Source organism: Eptatretus burgeri, chromosome 4, assembly GCF_056783735.1.
Source record: "Eptatretus burgeri isolate ZD-2024b chromosome 4, Ebu_testis_v1, whole genome shotgun sequence".
NCBI lineage: Eukaryota > Metazoa > Chordata > Myxini > Myxiniformes > Myxinidae > Eptatretus > Eptatretus burgeri.
This window is the reverse complement of record NC_140964.1, coordinates 37996599-38023612: the sequence shown is the minus strand read 5'-3', so window position 1 is coordinate 38023612 and position 27014 is coordinate 37996599. Positions and strand designations below refer to the sequence as shown.

At 41.8% G+C, this 27014-nt stretch overlaps 1 protein-coding gene across 1 annotated transcript; it reads right to left on the bottom strand.

The window, feature by feature from the left end:
• Window positions 1-135: 135 nt before the first annotated feature.
• On the bottom strand, window positions 136-27014 carry HEMK2 (HemK methyltransferase 2, ETF1 glutamine and histone H4 lysine). The gene is made up of 7 exons (XM_085877487.1): window positions 26996-27014; window positions 22909-23066; window positions 18917-19003; window positions 7700-7790; window positions 798-881; window positions 513-651; window positions 136-271 (listed from the first exon to the last, which is right to left on the bottom strand). The coding sequence occupies exons 2-7, from the start codon at window positions 23064-23066 to the stop codon at window positions 165-167; spliced, it is 666 nt and encodes a 221-aa protein (XP_085733613.1). The 5' UTR covers window positions 26996-27014; the 3' UTR covers window positions 136-164.

Here is a 27014-nt window from a genome sequence, read left to right as displayed (position 1 = left end):
AATCATGTGGATGCTCATTCAGGCCTAACTGGAGTAACATTTCTGCCCAGCTTGAGACCTTGTGAATTTTTGTTTTTTTTCAATCAATAACTCGTGCAACTTGCAAGGAAGTGAAACATACGGCGGCAAAGCATACAGATTTCACTCGGTGGTTTATTTGCATATTATTGCTGCAAAAACCTGAGAACAAACAGGTGTTCGATTCCAACCCGACGAGAAGCCACACACGACACGAGCAGTCCTTTCCGCTGTGTCTTGGTCAGTATCTCTTCTGTAAAAGAACAACATATTTTCCTTTTTGTCGTTAGAATATGAGCCACCTTTTCTTTTTTCCACTAGAACCCCTGCCTACACTCCGATTGCCATTTTCTTTTTGGAACTTTCCTCTTTCATCACCACCCATGGAAATTCTCCTGAGATAGATATGGAAGGAATCAATGTTCCCATTTATGCCAGTGACCAACTGAGAATGAATGCCAAATGAATCGCTATCGAAGAAAGTCTCAGCGCACCTGGGTTATTCTGTGCGAGCACTACGAGGTAGCAGCGACCGCCTTTTGCCAGCAAGCTGGGCAGCTTGTCCAGGAAGCGCAAGATCACTTCTCGACCGTCTTTCCCTCCAGCCCAAGCGGTTTCCACACTCCCTCCAACCTACACAAAATGGCATTTGTATAATAAAAGAACACCCCCAGCACCACCACAAAATTACTGCTGTCTGCTATGCATTGTCCTTGCAATGTTTTCACAATGGCTGTTACGTTAAGTATTAACATTCAATGACTAATTAGTTACTGTACCTCTTTGGATGATGTTACGACGTAAGGTGGGTTAAAAATAATTAAATCGACTGCACTCTCAAGCCTCGGTAAAAATGCTGAAACCTGCAAAAGGGAAATCCATGTATTTGTTAGCACTGTGTCCTGAACCAGTCTAAAGTGCACATCCCATCTTTTATTGGGGCCATCTTTTATTACGTATGCAAGTATGGCAATTTAACCCCACCTACGTTCACAACATTACTCCTGTCTTCACTCCTGTTTTTTCCCACTTCTACCATCCTTCCTGCTCTTCCTTTTCTCATCCTCTCCCCACACCTTGTATATATCTATCCATAATAATAAATGACAGTGTGTGTGCCTCCTCCATAATTCCAAAACCATGAAACCCAATGGCCTGAAACTTTGCATGCATACTTACAGAACTCCACGGTAGTGCATGAATGAAAACAGGGTGTTTGGGTGCATTTAAACACCCCTTATGAAGATAATTAATGGCCTTATTTAATTATCCTTTATCAAGATGTCACCCTTCGTAAGCCCTCTGTAAACTAGCTCTCTCTATCTGGGGTCTTAATTTGCCATTTTTTTTTGGGGGGGGGGAATGCTCAACAATACCTTGAGCTCAATTTTTTTTCACTTTCTTAACTCAAATCATCGAATGCCTCATCTTCATACGTACGGCTCGCTGGATACATGGCAATGCTTTTCAATGCCCAGAGATGCCACTGTTTATGGCTTTATTTCATTTCCGCAAATGCGATAACCTCGAGAATCTCTTAAACCAAGTCGAATTCCAAAATTTTAACTTCATAATTGACCTCAACAGCAGTTCCAACTGCTAAAAAATAAAAGTGTTCATTTATCCAATTCGGGCATTGTTTGACGTCACGGACGTCTTCAGGAGGTGCTTAATACGCCCAATCGGCGATCGATAATCACTTGCCAAGCCTGCCATTCCTAAGGGACCTGTCACACCTTGACGTTTTAGCCAGCGTATGGCAAGGTATCAAAATGCATGTAAAACGCTGGCGTACACTGAACTATTGATGCTTTTTTTAAGTTTTGGGCGTATAATAATGTGTTGGACGTATGCATAACGTATTAGTAACATACACAGAACATTTCAATCACATACAGATAACTTATACCAACGAATGCAGAGCGTGTTGTCGGCGTTCACAACCTATGCCCAACGATAGTCTAACTTATGCATAGCATGGCAGCGTATTGCCGACAATCACGTGGCGTAGGCTATTCATAGGCTGCGGCTCGACGATTCAAATCATAACCGCACTAGACATCGAAGTGTGAAGCCACTGTCACACCTTGACGTTTTAGCCAGCGTATGCCGACATATGAAAAATTTGCCGAACCAAGCTGGCACACGTCGAATACGTTATGGGTAAGTTTTGTATACGTTAAGAGCACGCTGGCATATGTCGTAGTACGCTGGCAGACAACGTAGTACGCTGGCATACGTCGTCATATGCCGAGTACGTCGAGAAATTTTCAGCATGTTGAAAATTTCTCGACGTACTCGGCGTATGACACACGTTCTGCATACGCTGGCACAAGTTGTAGGCACGTTACGCAATTGTTGACACACGTTACTTGTACGTGACTCATAAGTCGAAACACGTCGACGTAATGGTTAGCGTCAGTGTTCGACTCCCTGGTTTTTTTACTTAGGAAATCTAAAGATTTTGAAAGTATATTGATGACTTCCGTCCTCCGTGTGTGTGTATGTGTATGTGTATGTGTATGTGTATGTGTATGTGTATGTGTATGTGTATGTGTATGTGTATGTGTATGTGTATGTGTATGTGTGTGTGTGTGTGTGTGTGTGTGTGTGTGTGTGTGTGTGTGTGTGTGTGTGTGTGTGTGTGTGTGTGTGTGTGTGTGTGTGTGTGTGTGTGTGTGTGTGTGTGTGTGTGTGTGTGTGTGTGTGTGTGTTGGCACGATAACTCGAGAACGGAAGAAGCTACCAATGTCAAATTACACCACGTGATTCAGGAGGGTGATGGCTAGCGCTGATTAGATTTTGGTCAAAATCGGTCAAAGGTCAAGGTCACAGTGAGGTCAAACATCCAAAAAAAAGTTATAACTCGAGAACGGAAGAAGCTACCAATGTCAAATTACACCACGTGATTCAGGAGGGTGATGGCTAGCGCTGATTAGATTTTGGTCAAAATCGGTCAAAGGTCAAGGTCACAGTGAGGTCAAACATTCGATTTTTGATGGTTTTGTACAGAATCATCGTAGAAACTTCTGGTTTGCGTCGCTGCCTTCGCTAGAGACAGCTTTTATTAGACAAGGTCAGAGGTCAAGTTGACGATTTCGTAAGTACCAGTCAATGACTGCTTGTTACTTTCAAAATCTAAAGATTTCGTAAGTAAGTTGATGACTTCCGTCCTCTACGTTTGTTTGTGTGTGTGTTTGTGTGTGTGTTTGTGTGTTTGTTTGTAGGCACGATAACTCGAGAACGGAAGAAGCTACCAATGTCAAATTACATCACGTGATTCAGGAGGGTGATGGCTAGTGCTGATTAGATTTTGGTCAAAATCTGTCAAAGGTCAAGGTCACAGTGAGGTCAAACATAATTCCGTAAATTCATGTGGAGAAATGGAGTATTTTTGCTTCGGTCGACGTTACGAGTTCGTTTTAACTTCGATTTTAATTTTGGCTTTGGTTTTTGCGATCGCTTAGGACGCTTAACACTCGGTTGTCGAAATTCTGGTAAAAATCGGATGTTTTGGAGACGTTTTAAGATTGTAGCAAAAATATTTCACTCGCCGCGTCACGGCTCGTCACGTGGTGCAGCACACTCGAGCAGACGCGTCGTTGAGTCACGTAAAGGTTTTGCGCGTGCGCGCTGACAGTGTTTTCGATAAAGATGGTGTTTAAAAGTCATTTTTTTTATCCCAATAAAGGTTATCGTCACATGCCTGACTCGCTAAGCTGTCGGATTATGTAAAGATTGTTGGTGGATGGCCGAATATTACGGTTTTGTGACTTTGATAAAATAATATTAAATAATTGCGTGGAGAAATGGAGATTTTTGCTTCGGTCGACGGTACGATTTTTGATGGTTTGGTACAGAATCATCGTAGAAACTTCTGGTTTGCGTCGCTACCTTCTCTCGAGACAGCTTTTATTTGACAAGGTCAGAGGTCAAGTTGACGATTTGACGATCAAGGTCAAGTACCAGTCTATGACTGCTTGTTTTTTTTTTATTTTTTTTTTCGGTATGACGGTGATGTTGACACTTCGATTTCTTGTGCGGTTATGATTTAAATCGTTGAGCGGCAGCCTATTAATTATATTATATTATAGCTGCACTATAAATCGAAGTGTCAACATCACAGTCACGCCGAAGAAAAAAAAAACCAGGGAGTCTGGAACACTGACGCTAAGGCCTAAGTCACAATTGCCACGGCGGCCGTGGGGTCTCCAAAATCTACAGCCACTAGCAATTATATGGCGGCCGCAGTATTTCTACGGTCACACAATGTAGCAGTCACATCTGTTTTTATTTTTCGGGGAGCCGCACGGCGTACTTAGAAATTGTGAAGACCAAAAATGTGGGGGTGCCGTACGGTCTTTGATTTGATGTCGCACGGTGACCTTAGGGCGTCCCTACGGTGGCCAGAGAATTTTCAAGGCAGACGCAAGGTAGCCTCAAGGTGCCCGCAAGGACACCGCAGGGGGGCCCTAAGGTGAACGTGCGGCCAGACGGACGGTAACGAGTGGGTTCATTTTTTTTGTTTTTTTTAACCAGTTTTTTTTTTTTTTTCGGCTTGTCGAATTGCTTTGGCGAACATAGAAATTAAAAAAGTTATAACTCCGCGTTATAATTCCACGGCGACCCCTATGGCCTGTAAAAGATAGCCAAACGGCGTAGGGCCACCCTGAAGCCACCGCAGAAACTCTGCGGCCGCCGCACGTTTGTCAATTCAGAGGGCGTAAGGCCACCGTATCCTCGGCGTAGAGCAAATGTGACTTAGGCCGAACCATTACCTTGACGTGTTTCGACTTCTGAGTAACGTACAAGTAGCGTGTGTCGACGTGTGTCAACGATCGCGTAATGTGCCTACAACACGTTACTCATAGGTTAAAAATAAGTTTCGGGTACGCTAAACATTACCTCGACGTGTTTCGACTTGTGAGTAACTTACAAGTAACGTGTGTCGACGTGTGTCAACGATCGCGTAACGTGCCTACAACTTATGGCCAAGCGTATGCGGAACATGTGAGTCATACGCTGGCATATGTCGAAAAATTTCAAGCATGGAAAATTTGTCTAACACCTCGGTGTACTACGACGTATGCCAGCGTACAAAGACGTATTCCAACGTACTACGAAAAAAAGCCAGCATACTACGACGTATGTCAGTGTGCTCTTAACGTATACAAACTTACCCATAACGTATTCGACGTGTGCCAGCGTTTTAGCCAAATTTTGCATACGTCAGGCATACGCTGGCTAAATCGTCAAGGTGTGACAGGGCCTTTATCAACCGTTTCATTGGAGTGCTTGCTTGAGTGCTTACGCCACTTTGCGAGCGCTCTGCAAGCTGCTTGGATGTTCGTTTGCAGGCCATATTGATACACGGCAAAAGTACCTGCATTCTGCACTGTCTCTCTGATGAACACAATCAAAAATACATACATCGATGTGGTGCCAAGCCTGCCGTTCCTTATCGATGGGAGGGAGGGATGGATGGATCAAAGTGATGTTTGTAAGCCATGGCGAGATGGCAGACGGCCGTGTAAATGACTTTTTTTAATCAAAGCTGTTGTCGTTTTTGAAAATAAAATTACAAATTGATATTCAAGACAATGTTCGGTGAAAATGTAAATGAAGTACATATATAAATGTCATACTGAGCACCGCCCTGAGATGCTTGGAAACGTACCCCCTGGTGGAGTACTTTAACCCAAATTGGAGATGCTACAGGGAATGTAATGGTCGACGAAGGAACAGCAAGTGGGAACTCATTCTTCACTTATTCCTTTTGCCTCGTGTTCACTCTGAGATTGGAATATTGTGTGTTCATGAACAACTGGAGAAACTTGCTGTGAATCCACTTTCCCTCCATCCATCCCTTCCCTCCATCCATCCCATCCTTCCCTCCATCTCTCTTTATCTTCGCTCCCCCACCCCTCCTTCCTCTCACCCCTCTGCCAACTTTCATGAAGTGATAAACAATGGGTGGCTGTGATAAGATCCCACAGGTGGTTGTGTTGTGGTTTGGATGCAGTTAAGTTGTACTGTGGTGTTTGTGTTACATTTTAAGCCCGGAGTGTCAGGAAGTGTGCAGGTTGGTCACTTTTTTGGTGGTCGAAGCTGCTGCTGAGTTAAATTCCGTGGTTTGAATTTTGGGATTCTGCTCAGGTTGAGACATTCTGGAGCTCATCGCATTTTGGTTGTAAAATGTTTGCTGAAATGAAATAAAAGCATGAAACACTGGTATCTGGGCATTTATAAGCATTACAGCTCGGGTGCGATGGGCTCTAGAGTCTCTTGGCCTGAGCCGGGTTTCGGGGTTTGGACTGTGGGGTTGAGCTTGGCGGCAGGTCCGGCTGCTGGAGGGGTGTTCGTTTTTGCACTTTGCGGGTTCTTTGGTATTCTAGGCATCTCTGGGCAGTGTGACCCCCTTGGAGAGATCCAGTTCCACAGCGGGTAAACAGGGTGGCAACCGCAGTTCGAGCTGCATACCTCAATGGAAATCCATGTTTTAATGTCTTTAAAAATGGTACGTGCCGTTTGAAAGGAACGGGTGGTTTTGCTATATTGTTTGAACGTGCTGTCTTAATGTACCCCATTTCGTTTGGTCCTGCACTAATGCCGGCAGAGAAGAAGGGACCATCCCCCCCCCCGTTTCCTCTCAAGCCCCCCTCCCAAATGCAATTCGAACACCCCCCCTCTAAATGCAAGTTGAATTCCCCCCACCCCTGCTCCCTGCAAGTCCCACGACCAAACGCAAGTCCAGAACACTCCCCTTTCCTCTCCCCACATCCTCCCTGCTCCCCCATGCTCTTCACTCCCACCCCCTACCTCCTGGAGTGTATAGCGACATGTAGTGAAGCGTCACTCTCCCCTCCTCTCCCGCCCCCTCCCTTTCTCTCTCACCCCCCCCCGCCCCCGTTTCCCTCCACCACCCTTTCTCGCTCTCCCCCCTCTTCACCCTCCCCTCCTTACTCTTAATATTCCTATCAGCAGAGCGACCGGTTTTATTTGCCTGTAATAAATAGATGGCCCTTTAGGTTTTCCTCTCACTCACTCTTGGCTCAGCAGCAAAATCATTCAATTTTACTTCATCACAGATAGGACAATGGATAAATCAAGAGGATAGGACGTATGCTAACTGCCATGGGAAGCAAAGAGAACCTGACGTTTCGGGTATTAACTTTTTGTCGAGGCAGAATAGTTCTGACGAAAGATTAACACTCGACACTAGTCTTCACCAGAAACACAGGTTCTACATTCTCCATGTGACGTAAGGCTTTCTGACACTTTGCTCAATATTTGATTCAAATTACTGGCTCAACGATGACACAAACACTTCAAATGAGTTGCTCTCTGTTTTACAAGCTCAGGCCCAATATAACAATTGCTTTTAACAGTAGTGGACGACATGGTAAAGCTGATCAGACCGTCGCGTAATTGGATTGACATGGAAAAGAGATGTGACAAAACAATAGAGCACTGATTAAGCAAACACTGCAGCAAACCAATAACAGAAAGTTAACTGGAATTTTTTTTTTCTCTCATTTTAAAAAAGAAACTGAAAGGGTGGTTTCACACAATGATTCACTGCTTATGGAACAAGGTTCCAGGAACAAAAGATGTTCTTGTACAATCATTCATCGATTCATAACACATGCTTACAGCATCAGAATAGCATCAAAGTCCTTACCAAATCCGTCAATACAGGACACAAGGAGATTCTGTTTAAGGTTGCCGTCTCCAAAGTACATTCAGCAGCCAAGTGATGCTTGTCTGTACATCTACAACAGAAACAAACACACCCATGCACATGGCTTTTGTAGTACAGTGCAAGCTTGACCATGCGAAAATGCATCTCAAACAATGGAAAGGACGTATTATGATTTGCAGCAACTACACAGCGATATTGTTTAGATTGTTTGATGTCAAGTTTTGGCCCACTCCGTGTTACGTGCATTACTTTGGACGATTATTGTTATTTTAAATTAATTTTGAGCGAGTCGCAAAAATTATGCAAAATTAATGGTTCCATCCATCCATTAGGACCATACTCTGTGCAGAGCGTTGGTGCTGCCAAAGCAGTCTCCTTGGCTATTGGACACAATCCTGGACGGGTCGCCACTGCGACACAGTATACCAACATGCTGGCACTCATTTTTGCCGACCTCGGAAGGATAACACAGGCAGAGTCAACCCTACCTGGTATTAATTCAACAGACGAGTTGGATTTGAACTCAGGATCCTCGGATCCCAAGCCCACCACCCTAACCATTAAGCCAACACCAGCCATGAAATTAATGGTTCATCTCGACCAAGTGTATTAATTTGTTCTGTCTTAGACAGTAACCTTCCTAGCTCACAGGATTGTTAATTCTAGAATGGTGATGATGCCATGCACTGGAAATCAAATTTGTAGGCTGCATGTTACCATCAGGTGTAACAACAAAATGCAAGTCATATTTACATGTACAATTACACAATTATAAATAGTCAATCATTTTATTACACCGTGCACGGAAAGCAATTGGTTCACTTTGTCTGTCTGTCTGTCTGTCTGTCTGTCCACAAACATCAGTTTATGATCGAGGAACTACTTGATTTTAACTGAATGTTATATTTTGAACATGAATCAGAAAGGAAACCTGACTCTAAAGGACGTCATAAAGGACACAAACAACAGGCACGAATCACTAATGTAACACGTTAGATAAGGTGGTCTATAAAAGACGCTGAATCAGCGGTGGTAAACTTGTGAATTTTTTTTTTCCGACTACCTTTAAAAGCTGTTTTATTTCAATCTAATTATAAATTTGAACATTGTAGAACACAAATCGCCTTTTTGGCACTTTCAAAAATCTTTCGTCTAGCAGGACTTAAACAAAAACAATTTTTTTTTTATATGCAATGTCCAAGATCGTATAAGAGCAAACACACAGAACATATAACAAGGGGAGCAGGAGACAAGAGGGGTGGAAGAGGGAAGCACAACACAGTGGGGAACAGACACATGAGATCTGTGGAAGATGGGGTAAACAAGATGGATACTAAAGGGACTTACAGAAAGGAAAGCAGGGAAAAAGAGGACTGAAAGAGTGAAGGTGAGCAATGATTCTGTAACTTGGACAAAATATCATGGCATTTTACATTATCTCGACCAATCAAAATTGCTGCTATTGGACCCCTCCTCCCCTTCCCCAATGTCCTTTTATTTTTCCTCAAGACTGCATGTGGTGAGGTGTTCCATGAACTATGGTTGTCAAATACAGTATTTATCAACTTTATTTGTACCCTTTTAACATTTTTGCAACTAAATATGAAAGTCCTTTTCAAGGGTCCTACTGATTACCGACCAATATCGACTGGGCAGGAAATGCTACAGACCAAGACTTTTCCTCACTCAATGTGCTAATCTAAGCTTATCCTGGAGAAAAATATTTTGTCTTTTACTGACATTTATCATGAGCAAAACGTATATAAAGAAGAAGAAAACCCCACAAGTTATCAACTGATATAACCAGGCAGGAAATATCATTAGATATTTAAAAATAAATTTATAATCGGTCGGTAATTTATGAAGGCTTCATTCTCATATGATGCGATTGTGTTACATGCTTGGTCGAGAGTTCGAATCAAAAGTCAAAATTTTTTTCTGAAGGCTGTATATTTGTTTCAATTGCCTTTTGCCGTCTGGTTTCCCAGATTTCTTATCTTGTTTCTTTATAGATGCACAAGAGAAACTTTTCTTGCTGTGTGTCGATATTCATATCACTTTTCTTATTGTGTGTCGATATTCATATCACTTTTCTTCTTGTGTGTCGATATTCATCTCACTTTTCTTCTTGTGTGTCGATATTCATATTACTTTTCTATTTGTGTCGATATTCATATCACTTTTCTTCCTGTGTGTTGATATTCATATCACTTTTCTTCCTGTGTGTTGATATTCATATCACTTTTCTATTTGTGTCGATAGTCATATCACTTTTCTATTTCTGTGTCGATATTCATATCACTTTTCTTCTTGTGTGTCGATATTCATAACACTTTTCTATTTGTGTGTCGATATTCATAACACTTTTCTATTTGTAGGTCGATATTCATATCACTTTTCTATTTCTGTGTCTATATTCATATCACCTTTCTTCCTGTGTCGATATTCATATCACTTTTCTTCTTGTGTGTCGATATTCATATCACTTTTTACCTTCACATTCTGCGAAAGGTTATGTTTTGGTCGGCGTGTATTTATTTATTTATTTATTTATTTGTAATCTTGTGATTCGTATAACTCAAAAAAGTATGAAACCGAATTGCATGAAATTTGGTGGGATGATTGGTTATTAGCCAGGAAGCATTCGATTAGATTTTGGGATCGTTCGGGTCAAAGGTCAAGGTCAAGGTCACCAAAAGGTCAAAATCATCTTTTTACGAGAACACGATCAATTTTTATTCAATTTGCATGCAACTAACGCCAAAATGTTCATAATTCAACGCCTCATCTTGGTTTTTTTTTTGTTTTTTTGTATACCTTGGTCGAGGCTCGTATGAGAGCTAACACACAACTCACAGCAAGGAGGCATGAGACAAGAGGGGCGGGAGTGGAAGGGACAAAACAGTGGGGAACAGACACATTAGGTGAACTGTGGAAGGGAGAGGGATGGGGATGGGACGGGGATCATGGCGAAGAGAAGATGGACATTTCAGGGACTTTCAGGAAGGAAAGTCGGAGAAATGAAGGAAGTGGGCTTGGGTGGATTATCGGGGTAGAAAAGATCGAGGATTTGGATGGGGGAAGATAAGAGGTGGTGGTGAACAGCTGTTTTGAAAGCCTGGAGGGAAGAATGGGAAAGAATAGAGTGAGGAAGTTTATTCCAAAGGCGGGAAAAAAGAGGAATGAAAGAGTGAAGATGAGCAGTGATTCGTGATTTTGGTAGTTTTACCAGAAGGGGGTTGTTGGCGGACCTTGAGCGCCCTGTGGAAATGTGGTGGGGACAAATCGCAGAGAGAGCAGGGGGGCAAGGCTGGAGAGGAGTCGGTAGAAGACAGAAAGACCACCGACCAACCTGCGGTGATTGAGTGAGAGGCCCAAAGACTCAGCTTCATTGCGGGAGATGCCGATGATCTTAAATGCCCTGGTTTCGACAGCGTGAAGCCGAGAAAGGTGGGAGGCAGGAGCACCAGCCCAGAGGGGAGAGCAGTACTCCATCAGGCTACGGACAAAAGCTTTGTAAGTGGTCAGGAGCTCAAGAGGGCCGAGGAAGGACTTAGCACGACGGAGGATTCCCAGTCGGCGACTGGCTTTTGAGGCGAGGTTGGAAATGTGACTTTCCCAGGAAAGGTCATGGCAGATAGTGAGACCTAGAAGCTTGAAAGAAAAGACTTCTTCCAGAGGATTGTTGAGAAAGTGGATGGGGGGGTTTTGTAAACGGTCCTTTCGAAGAGACATAGTGAGAGTGTGAGATTTGTCTGGATTGAAAGACATGTTCCACGTGTTGGACCAGTTTGTGATTTTATCCAGATCTGCAGTGAGTGAAGAAGCTGCTGCTTGCCGGTCTGAGGGATGACAGATGGTACGGCAGAGGGTGGAGTCGTCGGCAAAGAGAAATAGAGGATTTTCCAGAGAGATCATTGATGAAAACCAGAAAAAGAACAGGGCCCAGAACGCTACCTTGAGGAACTCCAGCCTGCACAGGAAGAGGGGATGAAAGAACTCCATTTAGGGCCACACGTTGACTGCGACAGGAGAGGAAGTCTGCGAGCCATGAGTGGAGATGGCCTTGAGTACCATGGGAAGAGAGTTTGGTGAGTAGTGCAGGGTGCCAGACTGTGTCAAAAGCACGTGATATGTCCAGGGATACGGCTCGGATTTCCTGTCTGGCATTGAGGACCTCCATCCATTGATGGGAGAGCAGAAGCAGCATATCCAGGGTTGAGTGACCTGGTCTGAAACCAAATTGATGATTGGAAATCAAGCCATTGGAGAAGAGGAAGGATTTCATATCTGAGGCGATGATGGATTCCATCACCTTGCTGATGATTGGGAGAAGGCTGATTGGTCTGTAGTTATAGGGATCTGTTTTTGCACCTTTTTATGCAGGGCAGTGATGTTAGCAGATTTCCAAGCAGATGGCAGATGACCCTGGGCAAATGAGAGGGTGAATAGAACAGAGAGAGGGTGAGCAAGAGCAGAAGAGCAGGCTTTGAGGACACGTGGGCTGATGCCGTCTGGACCGGTTGCAGAATCTGACTCGAGGTTTGAAAGCAAGCTCTCCACCTTGTCAGGAGAAAAGGATACAGAGTCCAGGGACAGTTGGGTGCGACTGTGTAAAGTGGGTAGAGATAGTGATGGGTTTAGGACACAAGATTTAGCTGCAAACACCGAGTTTAGACATTCAGCTTTATCACGTGTGGAATCATCAGTGCGGCCATTTGAGGTAAGGGAGGGGATGGAGGGGGAACATACACCAGAAACAGATTTGATTAAACGCCACCAGGATTTTGAGGAGGGAGAGAGGTATGAGAGTTCAGACTTGAGATGAGAAAGATGTTGTTTTCTGGCTCTCCTGAGGGTAGATACACACTTGTTCCGAGCTTTGTGGAAAGAACTGAGATTGCCCTCAGTTGGGTTTGCTTTCCATGAGGAAAAGGCAAGTTGTTTCAGGACAACTGCCTCGCCACAAGCTTCAGTAAACCAAGGGCGGGAGGAAAGGTAAGACAACTGAACACGAGAGGGGATAAATGTGATATGCAATATGACACAATGATGCCCATACTCTTGTTACCGGTTAGGGGTCAAAGTTCAGGGTGGTCACGACCTTGAAAACGAGATTACCTTCTCTTGTTGAAACGTTGTATTCACCGAGCTAGTGAAGACTCGCCAAAACGACGTGAGTTGATTGTTGTTTAGTCCGTAGCCCCCGAAAGTCGGGCGGGGGGGTCATGACATTATAGATATGTGGTTTGTGTCATAAGACCATTCATATGAAACCAGTTCCCCACACTCATACCAAGAACAAAAAAAGTAGTGGCGGTGAAGGTATGCGCTCTATGAGTGCCCGTTTTAGTCTATTTGTGTGTCGAAAGTCATATCACTTTTCTATTTCTGTGTCGATATTCATATCACTTTTCTTCCTGTGTGTCGATATTCATATCACTTTTCTTCTTGTGTGTCGATATTCATATCACTTTTCTATTTCTGTGTCGATATTCATATCACTTTTCTTCCTGTGTGTCGATATTCATATCACTTTTCTTCTTGTGTGTCGATATTCATAACACTTTTCTATTTGTGTGTCAATATTCATATCACTTTTTTTCTTTGTGTGTCGATATTCATCTCACTTTTCTCTTTGTGTGTCGATATTCATATCACTTTTCTCTTTGTGTGTCGATATTCATATCACTTTTCTATTTGTATGTCGATATTATCTCACTTTTCTTCTTGTGTGTCGATATTCATTTCACTTTTCTTCTTGTGTGTCGATATTCATATCACTTTTCTTCTTGTGTGTCGATATTCATATCACTTTTCTTCTTGTGTGTCGATATTCATATCACTTTTCTATTTGTATGTCGATATTCATCTCACTTTTCTTCTTGTGTGTCGATATTCATATCACTTTTCTATTTGTGTGTCAATATTCATATCACTTTTCTATTTGTGTGTCAATATTCATATCACTTTTCTTATTGTGTGTCTATATTCATATCACTTTTCTTCTTGTGTGTCGATGGTCATATCACTTTTCTAATTGTGTGTTGGTATTCATATCACTTTTCTATTTGTGTGTTGGTATTCATATCACTTTTCTATTTGTGTGTTGGTATTCATATCACTTTTCTATTTGTGTGTTGGTATTCATATCACTTTTCTATTTGTGTGTTGGTATTCATATCACTTCTCTATTTGTGTGTTGGTATTCATATCACTTTTCTATTCGTGTGTTGGTATTCATATCACTTTTCTATTTGTGTGTCGATATTCATATCACTTTTCTTCTTGTGTGTCGATAGTCATATCACTTTTCTATTTGTGTGTCGATATTCATATCACTTTTCTATTTGTGTGTCGATATTCATTTCACTTTTCTATTTGTGTGTCGATATTCATAACACTTTTCTATTTGTGTGTCGATATTCATAACACTTTTCTATTTGTAGGTCGATATTCATAACACTTTTCTAATTGTGTGTCGATATTCATATCACTTTTCTATTTCTGTGTCTATATTCATATCACCTTTCTTCCTGTGTGTCGATGGTCATATCACTTTTCTAATTGTGTGTTGGTATTCATATCACTTTTCTATTTGTGTGTTGGTATTCATATCACTTTTCTATTTGTGTGTTGGTATTCATATCACTTTTCTATTTGTGTGTTGGTATTCATATCACTTCTCTATTTGTGTGTTGGTATTCATATCACTTTTCTATTCGTGTGTTGGTATTCATATCACTTTTCTTCTTGTGTGTCGATTGTCATATCACTTTTCTATTTGTGTGTCGATATTCATATCACTTTTCTATTTTTGTGTCGATATTCATATCACTTTTCTTCTTGTGTGTCAATAGTCATATCACTTTTCTATTTGTGTATCGATATTCATATCACTTTTCTTCTTGTGTGTCAATATTCATATCACTTTGAATGTTACCTGGAATACAAAAAAAACCTTTTCAAATAAGACAAATAATGTCTTAAATGAGGGAACACTCAACATGGAATGGGCAGTTGATTTCTGTTAAAAAGTTGTCACTGAAATAACTTGTTTTCTGATCATGTAGGTAAACTTACAATCTATTTCAATTTTACACATGTTGGCCAACTTCACATTTAGTAAAGTTCAAATCCTTCCCAACGTGTTTATTTGGATGGCATTGGCTCAATTATCGAGGAATGCCTCGTGAATACATGATTTTTGTGATAATGTGGGAAGGGATGGGAGTGGTTTCAAAGCTATTTACATACTGCAGATCAGTAGGGTGTGGGGGAGGATGGGTTTGTGGAAAAAAAAGATTACAATAAAAAAAAACTTGCAATATCCATCAAATAAATTTGACCTCAAAAATAATAGTTGGTTGAATTCAATGACCAAATATGAAACTCCTGTTTAAATTTCAAGTGAATCGGATGAAAATTGATAATTTTAGAAATGCGGCCTATGTTGACCTTTTGGCCTATGTTGAGCTCCAAAATAATTGGCGAGTTGAATTCAGTTACCTGAAATATAAATCCTCTTCAAATTTCAAGATAATCGAATGAAAATTGAGGATTTTAGAAATCTCATCTTAGTTGTTGAGCTTTGGCCTATGTTGACCTCAAAAATAATTGGCTGGCTGAATTCAGTAACCTGAAATATAAATCCTCTTCAAATTTCAAGTCAATCAGCTGAAAATTGAGGATTTTAGAAATCTCACCGAAGTTGTTGAACTTTGGCCTATGTTGACCTTTTGAACTAAAAAACAATAGGCTTCTTCCTCATGACAAACTCTACCATCTGATGAATTTCGTGAAGATCGGTTTAAAATTGTGCCCTGTAGGCGACAAACAGACAGAATAACAAAATCGACTAAAGGCACTGTCACACCTTGACGATTTAGCCAGCATATGCTGACTTATGAAAAATTTGTCTAAAACGCTGGCACACGTCGAATACGTTATGGGTAAGTTTTGTATACGTTAAGAGGACGCTGAAAAACACTGCTAAACGTCGTAGTACGCTGGCTTTCATCGTTGTACTTTGCGGTTGTCCTAAAATTTTAGCATGCTTGAAATTTTACGACGTATGCCAGCATATGACTCACACGTTCCGCTACGCTGGCCATAAGTTGTAGGCACGTTATGCGATCGTTGACACATGTCGACACACGTTACTTGTAAGTTACGCATATGTCGAAACACGTCGAGGTAATGAATAGCGTACGCGAAACTTATTTATAACCTATGAGTAACGTGTTGTAGGCACGTTACACGATCGTTGACACACGTCGAGGCACGTTACTTGTAAGTTACTCATAAGTCGAAACACGTCGAGGTAATGCTTAGCGTACCTGAAACTTATTTCTAACCAATGAGTAGCGTGCTTTGAACCTATGTGTAACGTATCTCCAACGCATATTGACGTATGTAGACGTATTTGATTGACGTCTTCCGGACGACCACAGAACTTACTGAACGTGTTTCTAATTTACAGCTACCGTATAATGGCGTATTGGCAGCGTTTAAAATAAACAAAAAAAAAACAATAACTTCTGATATTTCGTCACGTCCGATTGCCTCTTCAGTTTGCTCATGTCTTATTCTTAGTTCCTCCTCTGTGAATATTTTCTGTTTGAGGATATTGTCACGTCGACGTTGAAACTTAAAGGCAAATGTCCCAATATATTTTAAAATTCGTGATAGACTAAAAAAATAATAATAAAAAAACAACAACAACAACAACTTCAGATATTTTGTCACGTGCTTTCACGGAGCCAAGGAGAAAAAAAGAAAATACGTTTCGGGTATGCTAAACATTACCTCGATGTGTTTCGACTTATGAGTAACTTACAAGGAACTTGTGTCGACGTGTGTCAACGATCGCATATCGTGCCTACAACTTATTCCCAGCGTAGCGGAACGTGTGAGCCATACGGCAAGTACGTCGTAAAATTTTCAGCATGCTTGAAATTTCACGACATACGAGACATACCACGAAATATGACAGCATACTTCATCGTTCTTCAGCGTGCTCTTAACGTATACACAACTTACCCATAATGTATTCGACGTGTGCCAGCTTGGTTCGGCGAATTTTTCATAGGTCAGCATACGCTGGCTAAATCGTCAAGGTGTGACTGCGTGGTTGACACTTTCAATCTTCAGGCGGTTATGATATAAATTGGCGTGCGGCAGGTTTTTAACAGGCTACGCCACGAGTTCGTCGGCGATACTTTCAGCGCGCTATGCCTAAGTTAAACTATCGTTGGGCATAGGTTGTGAACGCCGACAACAGGATAAGCATTCGTTGGTATAAGTTATCTATAAGACAACGAGACGTTCTGTACCCGTTAGTAATATGTTATGCATACGACCAACACGTTATGAATACGACCAAAACTTAAAAAAAAAGATCAAAATTTCAGCGTACGCCAACGTTTTACATACATTTTTATACGTTGCCATTGCTGGCTAAATCGTCAAGGTGTGCCAGCGCCTTAACCAATGTACTTGAAAAATCTTTAATTTTGCAAGTAATAAAGAAGGAAAGATTGGGGATTGGGAAGAAAAGGGAAAGGAGATTTGGAGAGAGTCAGAATGGGGAAGACAAGTGGGTTGGAGTCAAGTGGTGGAGTCAAAGGAAAGGTTGGGTGGGACTATGGACGGTGGAACTATGTTTAAATAATCGAGGTTATGGAATTAAGAGTAGGTGGTGGGTAAGTGAAAGGTGAGTGGAACATCGAAAGGATAAAAGGTTAGGACTCGATGTTGTCTTTTATACTTTAGTTTATGAAGACTAGCGATATGAAGTTTTATGTATGATAATTGAATAAGAGACGTGTAGCCAAGAAAGATGAATAATAGTCGAGGTGAAAGCATTACCCTCCACTGTTCCAAATATCTAGCCTGAAGTTCAACACACTTTCTCCAGTGGTGTTTATCAGGACTCAGGACTCAGAGCATGGAGAGATGACAACATGACCTCATTGATCTCATCCACAGTCTCCTACCGATATCCTCGCAATGGTTTCTTCAGTTTTGGATACAATAAGTAATTGCTTGGCAACATATCAGAAGAATAACTACCTATAAAGAAGGTGTGCAAGATGCTCCCAATCCCATTATGACAGCAAGGATTGCACGTCACATTTTCGATGCACTGCGTTGCCTTGGAAGAAAGAACACCCAACTGTGGAGCAATCCAAATTGTTTTGGATGTTGCACTGGGTGCATTTTTCCCCAAAGTACCTTTGCATACTACACCCATTCAGTCTGATTCTGAGGCATGGAATGGTTGAATGTAAAACCTTGACAGGGAAAGAACATGATGTGCATCACCTTCAGTGCTCCCTGGCTGCAATGAGCGATTTCATATTTTGTTGGCAATAAGTGGCAGCCATTCAGTACATTGCTTCTACAACTGTGGATCAGATGAATGCATCCACATTATGTCCACTGGCAGGATGTGCTCCAGGAACAAGTCACCATCAAAGTTCTACCACTGCAGAGGAGTCTTGCACATCAACACACATGTGGCTGGCTGACTTGCAATCCTTGCTGTCCCTATCTGTTGTAACTGGTAGCAGTTGTACCTTACTGCCTCTGAATGAGAAAGGTTGGTACAATTACTCAGCATGACGATGTTTGAAAAGCTGTTGGCAGTTTGGCATGAGGGCTGTTAGGATACCATTGAGGGATGCACACTCACCTATAAGCTCTATAAGCCTGGGTTTGAATCTTGGCCACAGCTATAAACTGTCATCCATCCTAGTGTTACACACACAGGGCGATTCATCAATGTGTGTGCCATCCCTTGGATAAACTGGGCAGTAAACTGGGCTTTCCATCTGCCAGCATTAGTCGGTAGACGTTAAAGATCCCAGGGTGCCCTTCATGAAGAATAGGTGAGCTATCACCGGCACCCTGAGCAACTTCCAAGTTCCTGCTCTAACCTCCAGAGGGTACTGCATCAGTGGCATAGCTACACCCCCAGCAAATTATACCACCCGCAATCATTTTTCTGCAGACGAAAAAAGTAGTAGTTCAGCATGGCAAGGTCAGACACAAAACTTTTGAAATTGCCCTCGTATATAATAATCCTACCGAATGTGCATGTCCATCAAAAGATTCAAGAAGACAAGCAAAAAACTGCATCATCAAATACAGATCTGAAGTTACAAAATGACAATCAATCACCATCATACTCACAGGTAGCAAGCAGACGGGCCGAGCATTGCTGCGACAAAAGCAGAAACCACACCCGAACCACATCCAACCTCAACGCAAATCAAGGGTCTGAAAAATAAAATTATAGTCACACATTATCCAAATAAGGAAAGTTTTCATCTTTAATGGAACTGCAGTAATCGTTGGTTTGTATATATATATATATATATATATATATATATATATATATATATATATATATATATATATATATATATATATATATATATATATATATATATATATATATATATATATATTTTTTTTTTTTAATTGTCATTTTACCAGCCATCTCAAGTGACAGAAATAAAATATTTATGAATATGCTGTTGTGTGCACGCAAAAAAATAAAAAATAAATGTTTTTTTTTCCAAAAACCCAATACTTGCGGAAATGTCACAGGTCAATCGAATCGTAACATCTCATCTTGCATCCAACTCCCTCTAGTCTATCAGCACTCCGACCATCCCCAGCTCCACGAGGACACATGCATCTCCAGTAATCCTTTAAGCTTACCTCTTCCCACTCCCTCCTCCACACTTTTCTCCTGTTTGTGGAACTAACTTCTGGGAATGGTTCAATCACCCTCTTCCCTCCAGGTATTCAAGCAAGCAGTGCACCCCCATCTCTTGTCATCCCATATTCTGTCCCATGATCTTTACCCAACACAACCATCTTACTTGCTAGTTTCAGTATTTCCTCCCCTCCTCTTTTTCTGATCATCCATTACCTTGATGTTTGTCCTACTGTCAGATTCCCCTTGGTCTTCCATGAGCTGTAAGTAAGCAAATTAATTAATTAATTAATTAATTCTTACTTGCAGGTGTCTGGTTTCTCCCATCCTCGCTCCCCTTTTCCTATTCGTTCTTTCCTTGGCCTGTGGCCTCCCGACCAGTACATTGTCTTTTCCCCTCTCTCACCTCACCTTTCAATGTGCCGATATGTTTGTATTAACATGAATAACTAGTTTGGAAAACTTTTTCTCGAAGTCAGATTGTTGGAGTATTTTCTTCTGACAAGCAGAAACTTGTTGAAGTCTCATCTGGTGGATCGTGCACCGTTTTACGAACATCTCGGAATGTTTCTGATCGCTTTACTTCAATAAATCACCATTGGCTCTTTCTGGTAAACACTGCAATGATCGATAACAGCATTGATCAATGTTATGGAGTGAAAGCCGAGTTTTCCCCACAACGTCGAAGCAGAAGTGGTCAGAAAAATAGTTTAGCAATGTGATACAAATCGACAAGCAAAAGCCACCTATTTTGTGACATGCCCTTTCCCTCTCTCTCAGAGCAACGGTGTCGCCAAAACGGCATCCTGATCAAATGTTATACAGTAGTCAGGGAAAGAATTTGGCATTCGTTCATGGTGCCGGCAATATCTCGCCTAATCTTCACGAAGGACACGGTGGGATCTTTAACGTCCACCAATTAATGCCGGCATTAGGGACTCCCAGTTTAAAGGCCCGGTCACACCTTGACGTTTTAGCCAACGTATGCCGATTTTTGAATTTTTTTTCTAAAACGCTGGCACACGTTGAATACGTTATGGGTAAGTTTTGATAACATTGAGAGCACGCTGAAAAACACTGCCATACGTCGTTGTACGCTGGCTTTAAACGTTGTACTTTTTGGTTGTTCTCAAATTTTTTCATGCTTGAAATTTCACGACGTATGCCGGCGTATGACTCACACGTTCCGCTACGCTGGCCACAAGTTGTATGCACGGTCTGCGATCGTTGACAGACGTCAACACATGCTACTTGTAAGTTAATCATAAGTTGAGACATGCCGAGGTAATGTTTAGCGTACCCGAAACTTATTTCTAACCTATGATTAACGTGTTGTTGGCACGTTACGCGATCGTTGCCACACATCGACAGACGTTACTTTTAAGTTACTCATAGGCTGAAAGACGTCGGTATAATGGATAGTCCTTGCGTTAGCGTCCACGGCCACGGCCAGGACACTTATTTGCAGCATTCTTCAAACTTTTCTTCGGCATGACGAGGATGTTCACACTTCGATGTCTAGCTTGGCTATGATTCCAATTGTCCATCGGCAGCGTCTATTTAAAATAGTCGAGTTTGAGCGTTTTAACACGTTCAGAAGAAACGCTTCAAATTTCAAAACCCCAGCGTCAAAAAATAAAGGCGAGTGACAGCAATTTAAATCGTTCATTGTAAACAATGAAAATAGTTGAGTGGTACCGTTTAAAAGTCGTTGAGTGTAAAAAAAATCCAATTGTTGAGCGCAAGCGTCTACTTTCAATAGTGGAGATGCAGCCATTTAAATCGTTGAGTGGCAGCCTATGAATAGCAAACCCTACGTCACCGGCAAAGATAAACTGCCGCACGATATGGATAAGTTCGGCTATCGTTGGGCATAGTTTGTGAACGCCGGCTTCACGATAATTATTCGTTGGTATATCATATCTATAAGTAATCAAAGCGCTCTATGCACATTATTAGTTCATTGTGCATTTGTCCAACCCGTTATGAATAGACCTAAATCGTAAAAACAAGCCATAGCTCATTGTTGAAAAAGCCCCATAAAAAATTAGTCGCGAAGAACTTCGAACAATGGTGAAAAGATGTCTCCTACCCGTGAACACGCGGACGCAAGGACGATCCATCATAACCCACACCCTCCCCCTCACACTCACCTACAACTGCCAACATGAACAAACTACTACTAATACTAATACTAATACTGATACTGTTACTGCTGACATGGACATCGACTCAAAAAGGACTCGAAAACACTGTTGGGTTCCCCTTTTATGAGCAGCATTTTTATATACCAATTCCCAAAACCGCTGGGAACACGTCTTTATATGGCAGTTGTAAGCTAGAAACATGTTCATTTATTTTTTTTGTCGACCGGAAGACGTCATTGGAATACGTCTACATACGTCGATGTGTGTTGGGACTACGTAAAGAATTGGTTCAAAGCACGTCAAACATAAGTTAGAAATAAGTTTCGCGTAAAAAAGACATGACCGCGACATGTTTCGACTTATGAGTAGCTTATAAGTAGCCTTTGTGGACGTGTGTAAGCGTCCACATATCGTGTGTAAAACTTATCCCCATCGCATGCGGAACGTGTGTCATATGCCGAGTACGTCCAAAAATTTTGAACATGTTTAAAATTTCTTGACGTACTCTACTTACTACGACGTATGATGGCGTACTTTAGCGTTCTACTCACGTATACCAAACTTACTCATACCGTATTTGACGTGCCCCAACGTTTTAGACACATTTTTCTTAGGTCGGCATACGCTGGCAAGATCGCTAAGGTATGACCGCGATGTTGTCACTTCCATTTCTACGGCAGTTATGATTCAAATCGTTGTGCGTCAGCCTTTTAATAGGCTACGTCACGACATCGTCGGCGATGCGTGCAACGCGCTATGCCTAAGTTAGACTATCGTTGGGCATCGGTTGTGTAGGCCGACAACAGGTTCAGCATTCGTTGGTATAAGTTATCTATAACACAACGAAATGTTCTGTGTCCGTTACCAATGCGTTATACATAAGACCAAGTCGCTATGAATACGTCCGAATCTTTAAAAAAAAACATCAAAAGTTCAACGTAAGCCAGCGTTTTACATACATTTTAATACGTTGCCATCGCTGGTTAAAACGTCAAGGTGTGACCGGGCCTTAACATCCATCCGGGAGACGGCACACACATCGATTCACCCGACCTGTGAAATTCTAGTATGACAGTTTATAGCTGGGTCGGGATTCAAACCTCGGCTGGACAGCTTAGAGTCGAGTGTGCGTACCTCTGAACCACCCTGCCAGCCCTGACATTCCCTTTGAAGAGCTAAAAATGATAAGAATTATTTGACAAACTCAAATATTCTCATGAAACTATTAAAGGTGCATGGTGTAAGAAAAGAAGACGAAAGAGCAGATGATGCTTTATGTGTTGTTCCACCATGAATGGCACAGCAAAGCCTACTTGTCAGCCCGGATACTGTCCCGCTCTGCTTGAAGCGTGTCTAAAAGTAGGAATGTATCCTCTGCAGGTTCGTACACAGTTGGGAAGCTTTTCTTGGTTTTATGTATCCCCCATTCTGCAGCCAGTCCCACTGGTGGAAACTGGGGAGTGGGAATCATCTGGAAGAAAAGCCAAGACACTTCGTAACAGTATACCAGTGGGAGATAAACCTTATCAGTGTGCAGAACAGGATTAGGAAGGAGATTCGGGGTGGGGGAGGGGAATAAATGGGAGTCGTTTAATCGTCAGTATACTAGATTGGCCTCTCAGAGGTGGTGAGCTCAAATCCATTCAGTCAACAAACAGTACAAGTACAGTCTTAGAATTTGGATTCTAAGCCAATGGGAAATGGGGAAGTCCAAAGAGATCACCACATCCCTATCAAAACATTAATTGAAAACCCAGATGGATCACTAATGACCATTCAAGCTGACCTACAATCATGCTCTCTGGGCAATTGGAGTTGGGCACAAATATCCTGCCCATGAAAACACAGCAGTGTCATTTCAGCAAAATGAAATAACAAACACATGGGTCTGTTGAGTGATTATAAAAGGAGGTGGAATCGAGTAGACAGTTTTTGTATACAAAGTCAAGGCTTGTGGAAGAGCGACAACACAGAACGGATCAGGACACAACAGAACAAAAGGAACAAACAGAAAGGGGGAAATGCCAACAATAGCAGAGTATTTTATTGGACAAACAAGGTATGTGGGGGAAGAATAAGGGCTAGGGGAGGACACATGAGATGGACAAGACGGATACAGAAGCACTCTCTCAGGAAAGAAAGAGGTGGGCTCGAAAGGCGGTGGACTAGGGAGGGGTTGGTTAGTTAGTGGATGTGGAAAAGCTCGGTTTTTGATGGTGGAGGATCTGAGCAAGGTCTGAAGAGAGGGAAGAGGCTGCAGCTTGCCTGTCTGAAGGATAAGGGATATCATGGCAGAGGGAGTTGTCATCAGCAAGTACATGAAGAGGATTTTCCAGAGGGTCAGTGATATCATTGATGAAGATCATCAATAGGACTGCTGCCCAGAACACTGCCTTGGGGCACTCCAGCCTTGACATGGACAGGAGATTAAAGGATTCTGTTGAGAGCCACATGGATAAAAGAGAAGAGGAAGTCAGTAACCCAAGAGTGGAGTTGGTTTTGGATGTCATCGGCAGAGAGGTTGGAGAGTAAGCTAGGATTCCAGACTGTATCGCAAGCACAAGATAAGTCCAGAGAGATGGCCCTGATCTCATGTCTGATATTGAGGGCCTCCTTCCATTGTTGGGTGAGTAGAAGCACCATGTTCAAGGTGGAATGACCTGGTCTGAAACCAAATTGGTGATCTGAGATGAGGTTGTTGGAGAAAAGGAAATATTTTGTATCAACTGTGATGATGGATTCCATGACTTCGCTGATGATTGGATGTAAGCTCATTGGTCTGTAGTTTGGGGATCAGTTTTTTCACCTTTTCTGTAATACAGTGATGTTGGCTGATTTCCAAGCAGATGGAAGATGACCTAGGTTAAATGATAGGGTGGAAAGAGCAGATATTGGAGAATTAAGAAAACAGTGGGGATATTGAACGAGTTAATGTGGGATTGCTGGAATCAGAATTGTGCTTTGACATCGTTTTAGTTTTGACGATGTAATAAATGGCTCCAATGATGGGAAAATTTCAGGAGCTTTCCACCAGTTTTGCCAATCCTCAGGAGCTTTTTACATCTCTGACAAAAAAGGCAAAACGCTTATCTTTTTTTATTCTTAAAGAAATGATGATTAGTGTTCAAATCAATTTCTCATTTTTGACCATTGATGATATAAGTTCATTATAAGAGGGTCCGATTTATCTTGGCTATTTCAAAACTACCTTCTGTATTTTACAAACTAGAAAAAAAAAAAAACCAGCAACATCTTACTTCAGTCTTCTTCTTTGATGGTACTGTTTCCTCATGTGGATTACAACTAATCACACAATGAATCGCCTGGTTAAACAGGTATTGTCAATTATTTCCACCAGAAAGAGTATCATTCGTAACTTATGTGTCATCCCATGTACAGGAAATGATACTGGATATCATCCCCCTGCCACGACAGCATAAGGGATAGGAATTGCATCTACATACCTCCGTATTACTTCACAAAGACTCCCGGGGGAGTGGGTATTGACTCGTTGAAATTAACACATATTTTGCATTGCCATCTTCATCTATCGATGATCCGATTCAATGACACACTTTGCCTTATATCTCGAAAGATGGGTTACCTGGCCTTCCTGGGGGATGCACCCCTTTGCAAGCAATTTAAGCCATTGTCCAATAATTGCTTTAAGCAAGGATGTCGTTGAGAAATGGATCACCGACCTCAAATAATTCCTTAATAGCTTCAGGAGGATGAATAAGGATGGCCGCAGATGTGTGGAATCCTTCAACATATTTCAGGTTGATCTTCCTCTTCACAGCAGAAACCTGGTTGTTCTTCCTTCCAGCGAAAAACGTCACAATGTTCACACTCGATAGCAAATAGACGAACAGGGTTGAACAAAGGTTTGTGGCCAGTCATTGCTTCTTCTTGGAAAACTTCAACATCCTCCACGCAGATGATTCAATGGCGAGAGAGTAATGGTGCTGACTCTGTATCTCGAGCCTGTCAGTGCACAATATTATCACGAGAGAGTCTTTCTTCACGTGCATTCTCCGATTCGTTGTCTCCATGCTGCTGTACACTGCATCACATGCGTGACAGTCTTTCCTCCCTATCAATTTCTGACTTTTAAGTTCATGCCTTGTGGTGTGAAATTCGATCCAAGGAAAGTCTCCTTTCGTGCTGTTCATTACTTTCCATTGCTCTGGTCTTCTTCGCCTTTCTTGCTGCACATGAAGACTGACCAATACTGGATCTTTTGTTCGGTGACATCATGGCTGCAAACAATTTGGATAATACGTATTGTACATGTTTCTCCAATAACTTGCATGTGAATGTAAATATTGGAGTACTTGCAGAAGCCCGTGGTGAGAATACCGTGTTATTAAAAAAGGAAGCTTTTTATTTTTGCGCTGGTTGAAAGAGCGAAAGAATGTGAGGTTATATATTTCTTAAGAGCTAAGAAAAAAACATTTTTCGGGAGTGATCGTGGCAGCGGTCTGTTGCCGATAGATTGCCCGGGTACAATTAATTTTTTTTTTTTGTGCGATTGATTTAAAAAAAAAAAATCCTGAATGTTTTGCATTAATTTGAAGCAACTTTTAGCAAATAATTATTTTCTCTCCGAGGAATGTTTTTGTGTTTCAAGGTGGGACAAACATAGCATCAGCCTATCATATTCCAATGGAATTTTGGAAAATTTCCCACTTCCACACTGACTTTCCATCCATCCATCCATTGGGACCATACTCTATGTGGAGAGTTGGTGCGACCTAAGCAGTCTCCTTAGCTATTGGGCACAGTCCTGAACGGGTCGCCACTCCGACACAGGATAGCAGCAAGCTGGCACTCATTTTGCCAACCTTAGAAGGATGAAAGGCAGTCAACCCCACCTCGTGTTAATTCAATGGTGGCGGGATTTGAACAAGGGCTCCCAGGATCCCAAGCCCACCACCCTAACCATTAAGCCAACACCAGGCATACACACTGACTTTGTTTCATCTTTTCTCTGCATTTGAAAGTGATTCTTCATCATTGAGAGATGGGGCCAAAAATGACATATGGCATGATATTTCAAAAAGTTGTGGATGAGTTATGACAAAACTAAGTGGATGAGTTGGTTAGGTGACAAGAACAAGCATATTCGATTTTGGTTAATGTCCAGATTCAGATCCAACTTTTCAGTGGGATACTTTGTAGAGGTACGCGCTATGCCGAGCCCCATTCCAGTTGTACCTGCGGTACCCAAATTCAAAGATGCAACTGTACATTTCAAACTTTACCTTAAAGACATGAGTAGAACAAATGGATGAGTGACCGCAATCTGCTTCTACGATTGTTGATGGAAACTGTCACATTTTTAAATGCAAGTATTAATTAAACAAACAAATAAATAAGCAGTCATAGACTGGTACTTACGAAATCGTCAACTTGACCT